This window comes from Triticum dicoccoides, chromosome 5B, assembly GCF_002162155.2.
Source record: "Triticum dicoccoides isolate Atlit2015 ecotype Zavitan chromosome 5B, WEW_v2.0, whole genome shotgun sequence".
Taxonomy (NCBI): domain Eukaryota; kingdom Viridiplantae; phylum Streptophyta; class Magnoliopsida; order Poales; family Poaceae; genus Triticum; species Triticum dicoccoides.
Window position 1 is genome coordinate 619,070,580 of NC_041389.1, and position 17,093 is coordinate 619,087,672.

Here is a 17,093-nt window from a genome sequence, read left to right on the forward strand (position 1 = left end):
GGAAGAGTGTCAACTTTATTTAGTGATTCCACTATCTTGGGAGAGATTTCAATCAATTATGATGAGAACGAAGTTGCTACTTATGATGATTATTGTGATGAAACTTATGCTATAAAAAGTAGTGATGATTATATTTATAAAACTTGTCATGATTATGATTACCCTTTTTCTGAACATTACTCTTTTAATGTGGAAACAATTTTTAGTGTTCAAATCTTTTATGATGCTCCCACTACTATTCATGAGAAGAAATTTGCTTATGTGGAGAGTAATTAAATTTCTATGCTAGTAGATCATGAAAAGAATGCTTTAGGTGCTGGTTATATTGTTGAATTCATTCATGATGCTACTGAAAATTATTATGAGGGAGGAATATATGCTTGTAGGAATTGCAATAATGTCAAGTTTCCTCCCCATGTGTTGAAAATCTTGAAGTTATGCTTGTTGTGCCATCCTATGCTAGTTGATTATTGTTCCCATAAGTTATTTTTTCACAAAATACCTATGCATAGGAAGTGGGTTAGACTTAAATGTGCTAGTCATATTCTTCATGATGCTCTCTTTATATTTCAATTCTTATCTTTTATGTGAGCATCATTGCCATCATCATGCCTAGCTAGAAAGGCATTGAAGAAAAGCGCTTGTTGGGAGACAACCCAATATTTAACCTTACTGTTTTTGTGTGTCCACATTATTATGCAACTTTAGTAATCATGTTTTATAGCTTTTGTTTCAATAAAGTGCCAAGTAGAACCTTTGGGAAGACTTGGGTGAAGTTTATGTGATCTTGCTGTAAAAAACAGAAACTTTAGCGCTCACGAGATTAGCTGCCATTTTTTACTGGAGAGTGATTTTAGGTTGATTCTTTTTGCAGATGATTAATAGACAAATTACTCAGGTCCATAAATTTATTTCATAATTTTTGGGGTTCTAGAAGTATACGTTTGATACAGATTACTACAGACTGTTCTGTTTTTGACAGATTCTGTTTTCTATGTGTTGTTTGCTTATTTTGATGAATCTATGAGTAGTATCGGAGGGTATGAACCATAGATAAGTTGGAATACAGTAGATATTACACCAATATGAATTTAGAATGAGTTCATTACAGTACCTAAGTGGTGATTTATTTTCTTATACTAACGGAGCTTACGAGTTTTGTTTTGAGTTTTGTGTGGTTGAAGTTTTCAAGTTTTTGGTAAAGATTCGATGGACTATGGAATAAGGAGTGGCAAGAGCCTAAGCTTGGGGATGAACAAAGCACCCCAAGGTAATATTCAAGGACAACCAAGAGCCTAAGCTTGGGGATGCCCCGGAAGGCATCCCCTCTTTCGTCTTTGTTCATCGGTAACTTTACTTAGAGCTATATTTTTATTCGCTACATGATATGTGTTTGGCTTGGAGCGTCATTTTATTTTGTTAGTATTTGCTTGCTTTTAGTTAGAATAATGTTTTGCACCTTTAGTTTCAATAAAAAAGTCAAGGATAGCCTTTGCCATGCTTATTTTGCTAAGTATACATGTTGCTGTTTGAAAACAGAAAGTTTACCGCTGTTGCAAAAATTCCCTAGAAAAGTCAGAGAATGGTATAACGTTTAATATTTTTGCATATTAAGATATGATAAATTTATTACAGTGGGAATTTTAGTTCATAATTTTTGGAGTCAGGTAAGTATTGATATCCTTGCATTCTTTACAAACTGTACTGTTTTGGCAGATTGCTGTTATGTTTGCATTGTTTGCGTATGTTTGCTTGTTTAATGATTCTATTTGAGGATAGGAGTATTAAATATGCATAGGCATTTAGTATTCAATGTTGAATAATAATGTTAGTGATTTGTTACAGTAGAAAATGATAAGGTTTTGCATTGGTTTATACTAACCTATCTCACGAGTTCTTGTTGAGTTTGTTGTGAATGAAGCTTTTGATAAAAAGAGAAACCATGATATGAGAGGAATTAAGGAGACACAAAAGTTCAAGCTTGGGGATGCCCAAGGCACCCCAAAATAATATTTCAAGAAGTCTCAAGCATCTAAGCTTGGGGATGCCCCGGTAGGCATCCCACCTTTCTTCTTCAACAACTATCGGTTAGTATCGGTTGAGCCTAAGTTTTTGCTTCTTCACATGAGTTGTGCTATCCTTGCAATGTCATTTTATTTTGCTTTTCTTGCTGTTTGAATAAGATACCAAGATCTGAAATTCTTTAATGAGAGAGAGTATTTGCATAGTTGCATAATTATTTAGCTACTCTTTGATCTTCACTTATATCTTTCAGAGTAGTTTGTCGTTTGCTCTAGTACTTCACTTATATCTTTTAGAGCACGGCGGTGGTTATATTTTGAAGAAATTGCTAGACTCTCATGCTTAACTTATATTATTTTGAGAGTCTTAAACAGCATGGTAATTTGTATGAAAACTATCATAGGAAGTGAATTGGATGCTATGATCAACTTGATGCTTGATAATTGTTTTGAGATATAAAGGTAGTAATGTTAGGGTCATGCTAGTGGGTAATTATGAAATTGAGAAGTACTTTTGTTGAAGTTGGCAAGTCCCGTAGCATGCACGTATGGTAAAAGTTGTGTGACAAATTTGTTGCATGCGGTGCTCTTTTGATTGTCTTCCTTATGAGTGGCAGTCGGGGACGAGCGATGGTCTTTTCCTACCAATCTATCCCTCTTGGGGCATGCGTAGTAGTACTTTTCATCGAGGGCTAAGTAGACTTTTGCAATAAGTATATGAGTTCTTTATGACTAATGTGAGTCCATGGATATACGCACACTCATCCTTCCACTTTGCTAGCCTTTCTTATTACCGCGTAACTTTCGCCGGTATTGAACCCATTATTTACCTTCCTCAAAACAGCCACCATACCTACCTATTATGGCATTTCCATAGCCATTCCGAGATATATTGCCATGCATCTTTCCACCGTTCCGTTTATTATGACATGTTTCATCATTGTCATATTGCTCTTTGCGTGATCATGTAGTTGACATCGTATTTTTGGCAAGGCCACCTTCATAATTTTTATACATGTCGCTCTTGATTCATTGCATATCCCGGTACACCGCCGGAGGCATTCATATAGAGTCATATTTTGTTCTAGCTTTGAGTTGTAATTCTCGAGTTGTAAATCCATAAAAGTGTGATGATCTTCATTATTAGAGCATTGTCCCAGTGAGGAAAGAATGATGAAGACTATGATTCCCCCACAAGTCGGGATGAGACTTCGGACTTTATAAAAATAAAAGAGGCCAAAGAAGCCCACCAAAAAGAAAGAAAAAAAGAGAAAAGAAAAAGAAAAAAAGAAAAAAAATAAAATGAGAGAAAAAGAGAGAAGGGACAATGCTACTATCTCCTTTTCCACACTTGTGCTTCAAAATAGCACCATGATCTTCATGATAGAGAGTCTCATATGTTGTCACTTTCATATACTAGTGGGAATTTTTCATTATAGAACTTGGCTTGTATATTCCAATGATGGGCTTCCTCAAAATTCCCTAGGTCTTCGTGAGCAAGCAAGTTGGATGCACACACACTTAGTTTCTTTTGTTGAGCTTTCATATATTTATAGCTCTAGTGCATCCGTTGCATGGCAATCCCTACTCACTCACATTGATATCTATTAGTGGGCATCTCCATATAGCCTGTTAATACGCCTAGTTGATGCGAGACTATCTTCTCCCTTTTTGTCCTCACAACCACCACCATATACCACCATAGTGCTATGTCCATGGCTTGCGCTCATGTATTTTGTAAGAGTTGAAAAAGCTGAAGTGCGCTAAAAAGTATGAAACAATTGCTCGGCTCGTCATCGGGGTTGTGCATGATGGGAGTATTTTGTGTAATGAAAATGAAGCATGGCCTAACTAAATGATTTTGTAGGGATAAGCTTTGTTTGGCTATGCTATTTTGATAGGACATGATTATTTGTTAGTATGCTTTGAAGCATTATTATTTTTATGTTTTATAAGCTTTTATCTTGAATCATTTGGATATGAACATTCATGCCACAATAAAGAGAAATTACTTTGAGAATCATGCTAGGTAGCATTACACATCAAAATTTTTGTTTTTATCATTTACCTACTCGAGGACGAGCAGGAATTAAGCTTGGGGATGCTTGATACGTCTCCAACGTATCTATAATTTTTTATTGTTCCATGCTATTTTATTATTTGTTTTGAATGATTATGGGCTTTATTATATACTTTTATATTACTTTTGGGACTAACATATTAACCGGAGGCACATCCCATATTGTTGTTTTATTGCCGGTTTCAGTATTTCGAAGAAAAGGAATATCAAACGGAGTCCAAACAGAATGAAACCTTCGGCAACGTGATTTTTTGGAAGATTATCACCCAGGAGACTTGGAGTTCATGTCAGAAGACCCTTGAGGAGTCCACGAGATAGGAGGGCGCCCCCCCTACTGGGTGTGCCCCCTGTCTCGTGGGCCCCTCGAGCACCTCCCGACCGACTTCTTTCGCCTATATAGTCCCACGTACCCTAAAAACATCCAGGGAGAAGATAGATCGGGAGTTCCGCCGTAAGCCTCTGTAGCCACCAAAAACCTCTCGGGAGCCCTTCCCGTCACCCTGCCGGAGGGGGGATCCTTCACCGATGGCCATCTTCATCATCCCGGCGCTATCCATGACGAGGAGGGAGTAGCTATGTGTTTGATCTCTCTCTCTCTCTCGTGTTCTCTCTCGTGTTCCCTCTATGGCACGATCTTTATGTATCCCGAGCTTTGCTATTGTAGTTGGATCTTATGATGTTTCTCCCCTTCTACTCTCTTGTGATGAATTGAATCCCTTTTGAAGTTATCTTATCGGATTGAGTCTTTTATGAGAACACTTGATGTATGTCTTGCCGTGCTTATCTGTGGTGACAATGGATATCATGTGCCTCTTGATGTATGTTTTGGTGACCAACTTGTGGGTTCCACCCATGAACTTATGCATAGGGGTTGGCACACGTTCTTGACTCTCCGATAGAAACTTTGGGGCACTCTTTGAAGTACTTTGTGTTGGTTGGATGAATCTGAGATTGTGTGATGCATATCGTATAATCATGCCCACGGATACTTGAAGTGACAATGGAGTATCTATGTGACATTAGGGTTTTGGTTGATTTGTGTCTTAAGGTGTTATTCTAGTACGAACTCTTTAATAGATTGATCCGAAAGAATAACTTTGAGGTGGTTTCGTACCCTACCATAATCTCTACGTTTGTTCTCCGTTATTAGTGGCTTTGGAGTGACTCTTTGTTGCATGTTGAGGGCTTGTTATATGATCTATCTATGTTATTATTGTTGAGAGAACTTGCACTAGTGAAAGTATGAACCCTATGCCTTGTTTCCTATCATTGCAATACCGTTTACGTTCACTTTTATCGCTCGCTACCTTGCTGTTTTTATTATTTCAAATTACAAAAACCTTTATCTACTATCTATTTTGCACTTGTATCACCATCTCTTCGCCGAACTAGTGCACCTATACAATTTACCGTTGTATTGGGTGTGTTGGGGACACAAGAGACTCTTTGTTATTTGGTTGCAGGGTTGCTTGAGAGAGACCATCTTCATCCTACGCCTCCTACGTATTGATAAACCTTAGGTCATCCACTTGAGGAAAATTTGCTATTGTCCTACAAACCTGTGCACTTGCAGGCCCAACAACGTCTACAAGAAGAAGGTTGTGTAGTAGACATCAGATCTCCACTTCTGGTTCTCCCTTATTGCTCTCCACAGGTAGTCCTAGCTTCCTCTTCAGGTCTTCATGCTTCTCCGGTAGTATAGCAATTTCTTCCTTGTATCCATCACGTGTTGCCTTGAGTTCCTCTTCTAGCCCGATATTCTTCTTCATCAACTTCTTAGTCTTCTTCATGATGGAGCACATCTGATTCTCGTATCGACGAATGTGGTCACCCATATCCTGAATGTAAGCTGCAATTGATCCATCCTTCCTGGTACGAATCATCTCCCATTCCTCGTCTCAGCGTCCACATATTTGATTGATGGTGTTTTCAAGCTCCTTGTGGTACATTTCACATATGCGTCCAAAGGTGATGTGGGCTGCCATGCTATTTCCCAAACTCCAACTTGGTGCATCCAGGTAGAAATCAATAGGCTCCGTTGTTGGCGCAAACGTCCTCCCAAGTACACAAACTTCGATCTTCCAACGCTCCTCTTCCGGTAAAGTTGTAGAGAAAGTCCTAGTTAAGCTTGGTAGTCCGATGTTCAGGTACTTAGTGACTTCCTTCAAGTGTCGTCCGAAAGGGGTGTCGTCATTCGGCTAAGTGAACTTGTTCCTAGGGTCCACCATTTGTAGAGTAGAAATAGAGGAGAATTAGAAATGAGCAAAGAAGAGTGATCCTGTGGCTTTTCCTAGTCGTCACGTCCTACACTCAGCGTATGCTCTGATACCATCTTGTTGCGACCACAATCCTAATGGACTGAAGTCTCTATGATTAAGTGTCATCCTTGGATCGGTAATGCTGACACACACAGTCGAGGAATTATAATAGAGTTCAGTCACACACTTATTACATCGAGGTCCTCATAAAGAGTATGATTACACAAAATAATATGGCTGAAGGCCATCTGAACTAAATAACTACGGAAGCTTTGAAGGTAAATGAGTCCATCAACTTCAACGACATAGCTGAGTGCATGACAACGACCTATCACACCTTATCCATCGTTTGAGAAGTCTGCAACATGAGACGTTGCAGCCGTGTAGGTCAGCACACGGAATATGCTGGCAGAGTTACACTATAAAGCAAATGAATGCAAGAACTATATCTACATGCAATATTTGGCTCGTGGAGGCTCTAAGTTTAAAGATTTTGCATAAAGCTAGTTTTTCCCTACAACAAAGGAATAAATTTATTTACTACTCCCAAGTTGTACCAATATTTGAGAAGGTTCCTCCAACTCAAATCCCAATTAAACAAGTATCATCATTAAACCCAATTCAATTAAATTAAAAAGTGATGAGATCAACAATAATATCCAATTCTAGATACTCAAGATGTCCATAACCGGGGACACGGCTAATCATGATTAGTTTATACACTCTCCAAAGGTTGCGTATTTTTCCCCACAAGACTCAACAGCATCCATGACCGGAAGATCGAGACATAGTCTTTCTGAAGCATTAACTTTCTACTCCGGGCAGACCGGTAGACCTACTTTCCCCTACATCTGCTAGTCCACCTCTTCGAGAGCTCACGCAACTTACTCAACTATGCCAGAGCTTATAATGGCTTGTGGCTGCACACAGAAGTTTCTAGGCATGAAATATCATATGATCCCTTTGAGTCTGGGTGGCGAACCGAGGAAAAATCACACGGGTACTTCAGGATTTCCCAAACGGACAAACACTAGATTCTCCAGGTACCCCAACCAATCCACCTAGATGTGTATTAAAGTTGTCACCTTAATGTTATCCAAGATTAATAACTCTCACAACTTCCATGTGTATCACGATCCAATCCCCGTCTACGAGCATGGCTAAGCAATAATAGAGCATATCGTATATTTTTGTGGTGTTCAAAAGGTATTAGGTTCCTACCTCAAGTACTACAACCAAAACACATGTTCCCAATCCTACTCATGTAAATATTTGAGGGGCATAACTAATGCATAGTAAAAATTGGGTATAAAAGAGTATGATCAAAGTGTAACTTGCCTTGCTGACGATCTGCAAACTCTATAGATTCGTAGTAACAAGCTTCACACTCCGGGTAATCTAGCATAGACAAACAGTAGCATACATAAGCAATCAATAAAACGAAACAAATAGAAATCGAGAAAAGATCCAAATAAAACTCGAAATAAGCAAACAACTAATCTAAACAGAAAAGAAAATCTAACAACATTATTTTCATGTGGATTAGATCTTAACAGTAGGTACATGTGATTAGCTACGATTTGCAAAAAGAAACAACTCAAACGGAGTTACGAAACTCAAGATATAAACGAAACAAGATCGCATACTAATCTGAACTAAACTCAAATTTTAAATCGTCAAAATCATGTTCAAGTTGGTTTACTAGAAAGAAGGGGTCGTTACAAAGATTTAGGCGTTGTTTCATCTAATTTGGATAAGCGAGCTAAAAGTTACGCTAGTTTTAAGATGATGGGCTAAATCATGATAAAACTATTTGCATATAGGTCCCTGCTCAAAAATTAAACTAAAAAGAAAAAATCTATAGAACGTAACGAACGAATTTTTTCATTAAAATAAACTAACGGGTGAACGCTCGCTAGCTAAACTAAAATAAAAAAGAAAAACCGATCTAACCTAACTAACCGAAAAAAACAAAAAGAACCAGACAAAACTGTCGGTTCTTTTTATCGGTTCGGTGACGACGGATCGATCAACGGCGGTGGCGGGCGAGGCGGGCGGCGGCTTCGGTGAGGCTCGATGAGGCGACGGCAGCGGTGCGAACGGCGGGTGGCGGTGCGGCAGCAGCAGCGGTGGCACGCGGCAACTTGGAGAAGAGGGGGGGTCCGGCTCCTTATAAAGAGGGGAGGGGGCGGCGGTGGCTTGTGCGAGGGGCGACGCGGGTGGTGGCGATGAGGAGTCTGGCTCGGACTCCTCCGGCGGCTCGGTGCAGGACTCCTCCCGACCGGAGGAAGGCGGCGGCGCGATTGGGCCGTGGCCCGGTTGCGGCTGGGCCGGCCCAGGAACTCTTTTTTTTAACGATTTCCGTGAATAAAATCCTAATAAATAAAAATAAACTTCTAAAAATTCCAGAAATAATTTTCACTGTCCCTACCTAATATTTGGGACAAGATGAACATTTTTCTGGACTAAATGCACTTTTAAAAAATACATGTTTTCTCTAATTCAAATAAAATAATAATTTGATTTTAGAATTTCTTTTCCAATATTTCTTCTCTGTTTTGAAGAAGTCATTTTATATTCTCTCAATTATTTTTATTGTTGGAAATAATTGGAAAGAAATTGTTGAAAATCAAATTGATCCACTTTTCAAATTTGAAATAAATTCAAAAATAAAAGTTTTATGAAACCTCCAACTCTCTCCTTGGGTCCTTGAGTTGCTTAATATTTCTTGGATCACAACCAAATGCAATAAAATATGAAATGCATATGAATGATCTATGTATAACATCTAAATTAAAAATTGGGATGTTACAGAAGCTGTGCGTCTAGCTATGGAGAAGGGCTGGACGCGGGTTACATCGAAACGGATTGCCAAACTGTCACGGAGCAATGGTTGGCGACGAGGTGCTGGTCGATGGGGAGCCCGGTAATCAGCGAAATCAAATTTTATCTCCCAAATTTTCAAGGGCTATGTGTGCTCGAATGTAATATCTTATGATGTATTCCCTGCTTCTTTGATTGCCTTAGTGCAATCGGATGTAAACCGTCGCATAATAATTGAATAAAGTGCCTTAGAGGGCGGTTCTAAAAAAAAAGTATGCTGCACATAAGGCTATCCAGCCCACACCAACTACTTCTGCTGCGGCCCACGCACGACAAGAGAAGAGGAAGAGAGCATCCCCGCGTTCGCCGCACCATTTTGCTTCGTCTTTGCCTAAAAATAAACATTTCGCTTCGTCTTCCGCGGCAGAAAAACTCGAAAACTCCCGCACGAAACCCTCCCCAAATCCTCAAACCACACCGCCCTCCTCACCCCCAACCGCCCCGCCTCGACCATGTCGCTGCTCGACGACCTCGACGACGAGGCCTTCCTCCTCGCCGCCGAGGCAGCGGAGGCCGCGGCGAACGCGTCCTCCAAGCGCCCCCGCCTCTCCACCTCCCCGTCGCCGACCCCCGCCGCCTCCGAGGGGTCCTACCTGTCCGCGCTCAAGGGCAGCCACAGCGCCGCCTGGAAGCAGCAGCAGGAAACCCTAACCCTCGCCCACAAGCGGCCCGGCGGCTCCAAGGTCCCAGGCGTCTCCCCTGGCGGCGGCGTACAGATCACCAAGGGCGCGTGCTTCAAGTGCGGGGACACCAGCCACTGGGCGAGAGAGTGCCCCCAATCCTTGCAGGCAAGTGTCGGCGGCGTAGGAGGCGGAATCGGCGGCGGTGGGGGCGGCGTAGGAGGCGGAATCGGCGGCGGTGGTGGCGGCTATGTGGATGCGGGCGGGGAGGTGGAGGAGAAGGCGTGCCCCTGCGGCGCTGGGATCTGCCTTGTGCTCACCTCCAGCACGCCCAGAAACCCCGGCCGCAAGTTCTACAGGTGTCCCACGCGGGTGAGTATCAGCCCTCATTGTTAAATCGCATCATCCTGTTACCTTGTGCATTTCGGAGAGTTGTACTTGTAATGCAATGTGCCCATGTGGTCTTGTGATTTGGATTCCCTGAGCTAGCCCAGAACTCAAAAATCGTTAATAGTGAACTTGAACCAAGTGCAATGGTCGTCTGGAGATGTAACAGTATTGTTTGTTACAAAATCAATTGCATGTATGGTTTGTTCCAAAACCAAGTTCGCTCGCATTTAGTACAGTTTATAGTTTTACCATTGATCAATTCCGATGTGCTTACCATTGTTCACCAGAAATCTTTACTTCTCCTGCTATTGAGTTCTAGGTTCACCACTGTGTAATAATGTTGCATTCATCTTGTCTCGCGTTTACTAAGAAATAAAACATTGTTTAGATGTTATGATCCATATCATCGTACAAAAATTTATCCATGCTGGTTGATCAAAGATAGTAGTATTCTGGCAGTGTGGCCTACTGAGTTGCTTCTTATAGAATTTGGAGGAAGTTCGTTTTGCAAACGTGGTTGTTTTTTCCCAGTTAGTAGTATGGTGCGGTGGCCAACTTGATGCCCACTGTAGTTTGGTTTAGAAGAACATCCTTTCTGTGTTTTTTGCTGAGTACCAATATGATTATTGCAAGAAGCTGTAGTACATCTGTTTCATTCAATTTCGGTGGCGTGTTAGGATCAGACCTTCAGCAGCAGTCAATTAACTTTTGTGTGCTGCGTGATTAGTGTTGTCATGGGCGCTTGATGGGCTATATAAGATGTGTTCCTATTCTTAGGTGGATATATAGGCATAATTTGTTTTCAGCTTCATTTTTGTTGTTGCACCTTGTCAATTGCCTAACCTTTGACTTGCATATTTTAGGTTTTCGCTTTTAAGTTCAAAACCAAATATCATTGACAAATGTGAGGCCTCTTTCATGTGGCGTATCTCTGTAGCTTTTAAATGCTTGTCTATCATGTGGCGTATCTCTGTAGTTCAAAACCAAATATTTGAGTATTTCATTGGGCTGTCCAAATAATCCGTCTCCGAAAGCTACATATAGTCATTATTCTGATATTTTAAAATGCATCTCCTCTACCCGGGCTAGGCAAATATTACATCCATTTTGATTACCTTAGTCTTCAAGTTTGTCTGCCTCTGTTATGTGATTCTGAGTCGTGGCTTCTGAACTGTATTGCTGTATTTTGGACATGTACGGTGGTTTATCAATGTTAAATGGATTTTTTTAGCAATAGTGTTATATGTGTAACACCATTTTCACCTGATATCTGACTGAATATTCATTAGTTTACTAAATTTGATCTATATTTGTTACTGGTGCTATCAGCTTAGGTATTCTTTTCTTGCACTATCTTTCCCAAACACTTTCCCCAAAAGACCTTGGAATAGGATATGGAATAAGTGATATCTGAATGATTCCGGTCTGATTGCCCTTGTCTCTGCCTTAGGTTAACTTCCGCCATTTCTGTTGTATTGGGGCAATTCCATTGGCATTTCAGTCCCTAACTCTAGCATCCAGTTCGCTAAGGCATTTTACAGAGTATCTTAAATTCTTTCTGTTTTGCTTTTTAAAATAAGTATCAATTAGTTAACCTATTAAAGAAAAGTAAAATATGCAAGGTTTAGGCCACCAGCAGTGCTAGAAACTAAGTCTTATAAAGTACAAATGAAATCCTGATGCGTGGAACCTTTTTTTTTTTGAGCTGGAACACCAATTCCATTATCAGTTTATCACTCAGGCACAACAAACGTGTTGGCCCTCAACGTAGCTTACATCAGGTGGCAGGTTCTCTAACCACAGAAACCTGGGATTGTTTCCACATGCCTCGACAGCAGCGAGGTCATGAGCTAGGTTAATACAACCTCTAGGCACACAAGAGTATGAAACCGTGGTAAAATTAAGTCTAGCAAACACATGCAAATCTATAAAGATAATACCCTCATATATCAGATCAAAATCGGTGGATTGCATCGCCTGGATGAGATTCCTGCTGTCCGCCTACAGTATGATGTTTGTCATTCCCCAGTCCACTGCAGCTTTCAAAGCTTCAGTACACGCATGCGCATCCGCCTGTAGTGCACTTGCCAGCCGAGGAATAGACCCAGCTCCATAACCTCTAACTGTCCCCAGTCGGTCCCGAATCATGAATCCCCAGCCTCCTCTGCCATTTGCCGCACTGAAAGCGCCGTTGATTTTCAAGAGATCCCCATCCTGCACCTGCCATTGCTCCGGTTGAACTGTCCCTGATCCAGAGTTTCTGGTTGGTTTTTCTTCTGCATATCCCTGAGCTGTCTGCTGAATCTGGTAGACCAAACCTTTCCACTGGCTGCACTGACTCTCCGGCATTTATTTTATGAACATTAGATGCACATCATACTTGAGAAATTGTTGGATCAATGCGTGAAGTGAGCCTGTTGTTTGAGTTTTCTTTGGCCAAATTTGCAGTCATGCATGTGTAATGTGTGTCTGTTGCCCTTAGTCCATAATCAACCTCCAGCATTTCTTGAGTATGTTCGTTTGCCTTCACCTTCAGAGTTATGATTGTCATGTTGCAAATGTCTAATTTAATCTCGGAATGTGCAAATCAATAAGGGCCGTTCTGTTAGCTGATGTATATGTGTATGCATGTACATTCGGCTAACCCAAATTGGAGATTTCATTCCGTAGTGAAGAAAGAAGGCTATTTCTTGTCTCCTTTTGTTTCTCTTATTTTAATGTACCTGTGGTGCTGATGTTATTTTTTACCATAAGGACAATGGAGGTTGCAACTTCTTTGAGTGGTGTGATGCTCCATCTCCAGGCGCTGCTAATGCTCGCAGCAGCACAAGCTTTCAGTCAGATGCATCAATTGTGAATATGCCTTGTTCTTGTGGTGCTGGAACATGCTTAATTCTCACGACAAAGGCGGGAGTTAATGTTGGGAGGCAGTTTTATCGGTGCCCAGCTCAGGTTCATTCATCTGGACATTTTATGCCCAACCTTAATTTCTTTCTTTCTTTGATTACATGGTTGTGTGCTTGATATTTTACTGTATCCATATTATGCTGCGGACGTGTTACATTAATGTCATGCTTTTTATCTAATGTGACATGTACAGTAATTTTTAATATCAAGTTGTACTGAACACTTGGTGCTTGTTTTCTCCTGCTAATTAGTATTAAGCCACAAAGCATGTCATCTACTTAAGATATCATTTGTACCAATTCTTACAGTTGGAAGTTGCTGTGTTGACGTGGATAGTTACTTGGGCATTTATAACTCTTTATCTTGTGGCCGTGATTCATGACTATCATATCATCCGCATATTCCATATTTTTCCAATAGAAGATGTTGACAGTGTGATGGTCACAGTTGCAGAGTGCAGTTATGAGTTAAGATTTAGTTGTCAACAGAACAGATTCATGTTTTAATGCGGTTCATATCTTCATATCTTGTTACCTTTTTGCTCTTATGACTGAGCAACTAAGTCATTTGGTTTCAACTCAATTATTCTCAATCACAAGGAAGTGGTTTCTGTACCATCTTAAATCGGCATGATATCATTTAACCGGATATGCATGGCTGACATGCTTTATTTCGTGGTATCTGGAATACGCTTTCCAAATCTTAAATTGGCCTGATATCGTTTAACTGGGTATGGATGGCTGAAGTGTTTTTCTTTCATGGTATCTGGAACACTCTTTCCACAACCTGTCATGCAATGCAACTGGTAGCCAAATAAATATCCTTATTCTTTATTGTTTGTGTAAAAAATGGCATTGTGCTAATATGTTAAAACAATAACAGCATGTGCTTGTTGCCTATGTAGCTCTTTATTTTATTCTCATGATTCGAAATTACCTGAAATGATCTGCTGGTGAACAAAATCTGCTTAAAGAGATATTAGGGCAGTTCCTATATGCAGTAGATCTTTTTGTCGTAGTGGAGCATTTTTTTTGCTATCTGCATCTTTCTGGATAGCAACTGATGCTAGGATGCCATTACCTATGATTTAATAATCCATGATATTCCTTGTTCCCTTCACCCTTTACTTCATTTTGATGATAATTGTTGTATCACTCCTGATAACTCGGGCATTTCATGTCTTTCTCTTGGTGTTGGACCGGGGACAAATCTCTCAGGGAGGTAGCTCTTGTGGCTTTTTCAAATGGTGTGACGATCAGCAGCAGCCTAGGACAGCTGCTCCACTGCAAGGTGGTTCATCACCATATCAAGCTGGCGCTACCCCCACCAACCAAAGCATGAGCAAGAGCTCTTCGGGCTGCTTCAAATGCGGGCAAGAGAACCACTGGGCGAAGGACTGCCCGAATCAATCTTCGGATCCTTACTCTGACAAAGGCGTTAGGACATTAAGTTCAGCAACCTCATCTGATGGGTGTTTCAAGTGTGGTAAGGCTGGTCACTGGTCCCGTGATTGCCCTGTTGCAAACAGTGGTGGTGGTGGTGGTGGTGCCGTCGCCAGCAATGTCAAGTCGTCTTCTACTTTGGGCTCATGGAACAGCAGGAGATACTGATAGCAGGTGCCCCTGTGAACTCGATTGAACTGACGCGGACATGCTGTACGAAACTTGGACAAGTGACCTTTGCCACTTGTTGCTTAGGTACGCTCTCTCGCCGATGCCACTTGCAGACCTGCCACTATTTAGTTCCAGCAGACGGGATTTGCTTTTGATATCTTGTGTCTATCCTGGTTGCTGTGTGACTGTCGAACCTGTACTATCTGCTTTAGGCATTTCCACTTTTGTGAACAAGAGAAAGCCATTATGCTATGTTCATCAGCATGCCTTGCACTTGCAGTTCAATATCGACTCCATGTTCATGTTATCTCTTTTTCTCTCTAAAATGGTACTACTTGATCTTTATGTTGCTGTTTCCTTTGAATACTTTTTTTTGAGGGTGTTCCTTTGAATACTTGCCACGAGATATTTCTGGAGTTTGAGATGGAGTTAGATAGGATACTATTTAAAGTTAGACCCTGGACCCTGTACTCTACTACAACTAAATACAGCCCAACCTATGACAGGACTCGCTCATCAAGTGAGGCAGAGAGGCCGGGACAATTGTTCTCTGTAGAGGCAACTTATTACTCACACCCACTGTGCCATACACTTAGGACCAGCTATTAAAGAACAGGAACAAATTAAGGCTGACCCTAGAGAGCGCTATCCGCTCCAGGCCACGGAAGTTGCACATGGTTCCTGTATTCTGCAGTAGTAGTACGAGCTCGTCGACGCGAGGGTGGAATCTCCAGAGATTGGTTAGCACACAGGAGTAGTAATCGCGGCTGTCCTGTCCTTTTTGGCGTGCGTGGTCCTAGGGCGCGGTGGTGGCTGGTGCCACGCCAGTTCAACTGCAGGAATGGCTGGCGCCATTACATGTGCCGATTGTTTGCCACTCATCAAAGGCTTTGGCCGGCCATGGTGCCTGACACTACAGGTCGGTTTCCCTCAGCGATCTCGCGGTCCCCTATCCCCCTTAGCCCCGGGGCGCAGATCTGAGATGCCCCTCTCCCCGCCTCCACTACGAACCCAAAGCCTTACTGGGAAAGATTTGCTGTTTATTTGTTCGCTGTCTATTCATTCGGTTTGGCCCCCTCCTTTCTCCATTTGTTCTTTGTTTGTTACGTGCACTCAGTGCGCTGCTCTGGGAGAGTGCTTTGGCACGGCCAGGTCTCGTTTTCCCAATAGTCAATGCGCTCTCTGTTGGTAGAGTTCCCTCGAGACAGATTGCGTACACAGTAGTAGTAGCATCTTTCTGAAAGAGTAATGGGGACTATGATGTCAACAAAGAAAGTTTCCCAGTCAAGCCATCTATCCTAGTTACACTATATAGTACTCCCTCCGTCTGAAAATACTTGTCATCAAAATCGATAAAGGGGATGTATACATCTCTTTTTATCCATTTTGATGACAAGTATTTTCGGACAGAGAGAGTATTTGATTTTATCTCTCTGAATGTGGAGATGTCAATAAATATTACTGTTACTTCGTACTAGCAGACGCACGGAGCTGTTTTCCTCTGCTGCAAGTATGTCCGTACTCTTGGTAATGAACTTTGACAGAGTAGTAATAAAAGTTCTTTGCTTTTACCAGTACTAGTACTTACCAATAATCATCTGCCCGACAACTGGTCACAGTGTCAACACGTGGACTAATTAAGTAGCAACTCCTCTTTTTTCTTTCTATAATACTCCTTCCGTTTCTAAATATAAAACCTTTTAGAGACTTCAATACGGATTATATATGGATGTATGTAGACACATTTTATAGTGTAGATGCACTCATTTTGGTCCGTATGTGGTATGTATTAGAATCTCTGAAAAGGCTTATAAGCATTTAGGAACGGAGGGAGCAACTCCCTGTGCATCGGTTTCATTGATCAGCAGCAGCCTCATCCACAGCCTGTGTATGTGTAAAAAGAAAAGGGCTCGGCGGTTGATTATCTAGGCCAACCAGACACTCCACCCTGCAATGCCCAAGCTGACACCTCCCTCTGGCGGATCTGAGTAGGCTACGGCTTAGAGCATCTCCAACAGCCGCGCTAAAGCGCCGCGCGCAAAAAATCTGTTAGCGCGCGCGCTGCGGCTGGTTTTGCGTGCCTGCCTGCGCTGGCTCCAGCAGCGGCGCTATAATGCAGCGCGCGCGCCGCTCCAGCAGGGCGCAAAAATACAGCGCGCGCGCCGCACAAACCACATGTACATTAAAAAGATGAGCAAAAATGATCAAACAAACAAAATAAAAATCAATAACAAATAGTTCAAAATAAATCATTACAACTCAAACAAATAGTTTATCGTTCAGTACAACAACAAATAGTTCAAAATAAATTATTACAACAC

At 41.5% G+C, this 17,093-nt stretch overlaps 1 protein-coding gene across 1 annotated transcript; it reads left to right on the plus strand.

Annotated features, from left to right (window-relative positions):
* The first annotated feature begins 9,597 nt into the window (after positions 1 to 9,597).
* LOC119312103 (DNA-binding protein HEXBP-like) lies at positions 9,598 to 15,079 on the plus strand. Its single transcript, XM_037587838.1, has 3 exons — positions 9,598 to 10,234; positions 13,007 to 13,204; positions 14,377 to 15,079. Exons 1-3 carry the CDS (start codon positions 9,695 to 9,697, stop codon positions 14,767 to 14,769), a joined length of 1,131 nt encoding a protein of 376 aa, XP_037443735.1. The 5' UTR covers positions 9,598 to 9,694; the 3' UTR covers positions 14,770 to 15,079.
* Positions 15,080 to 17,093: the final 2,014 nt, after the last annotated feature.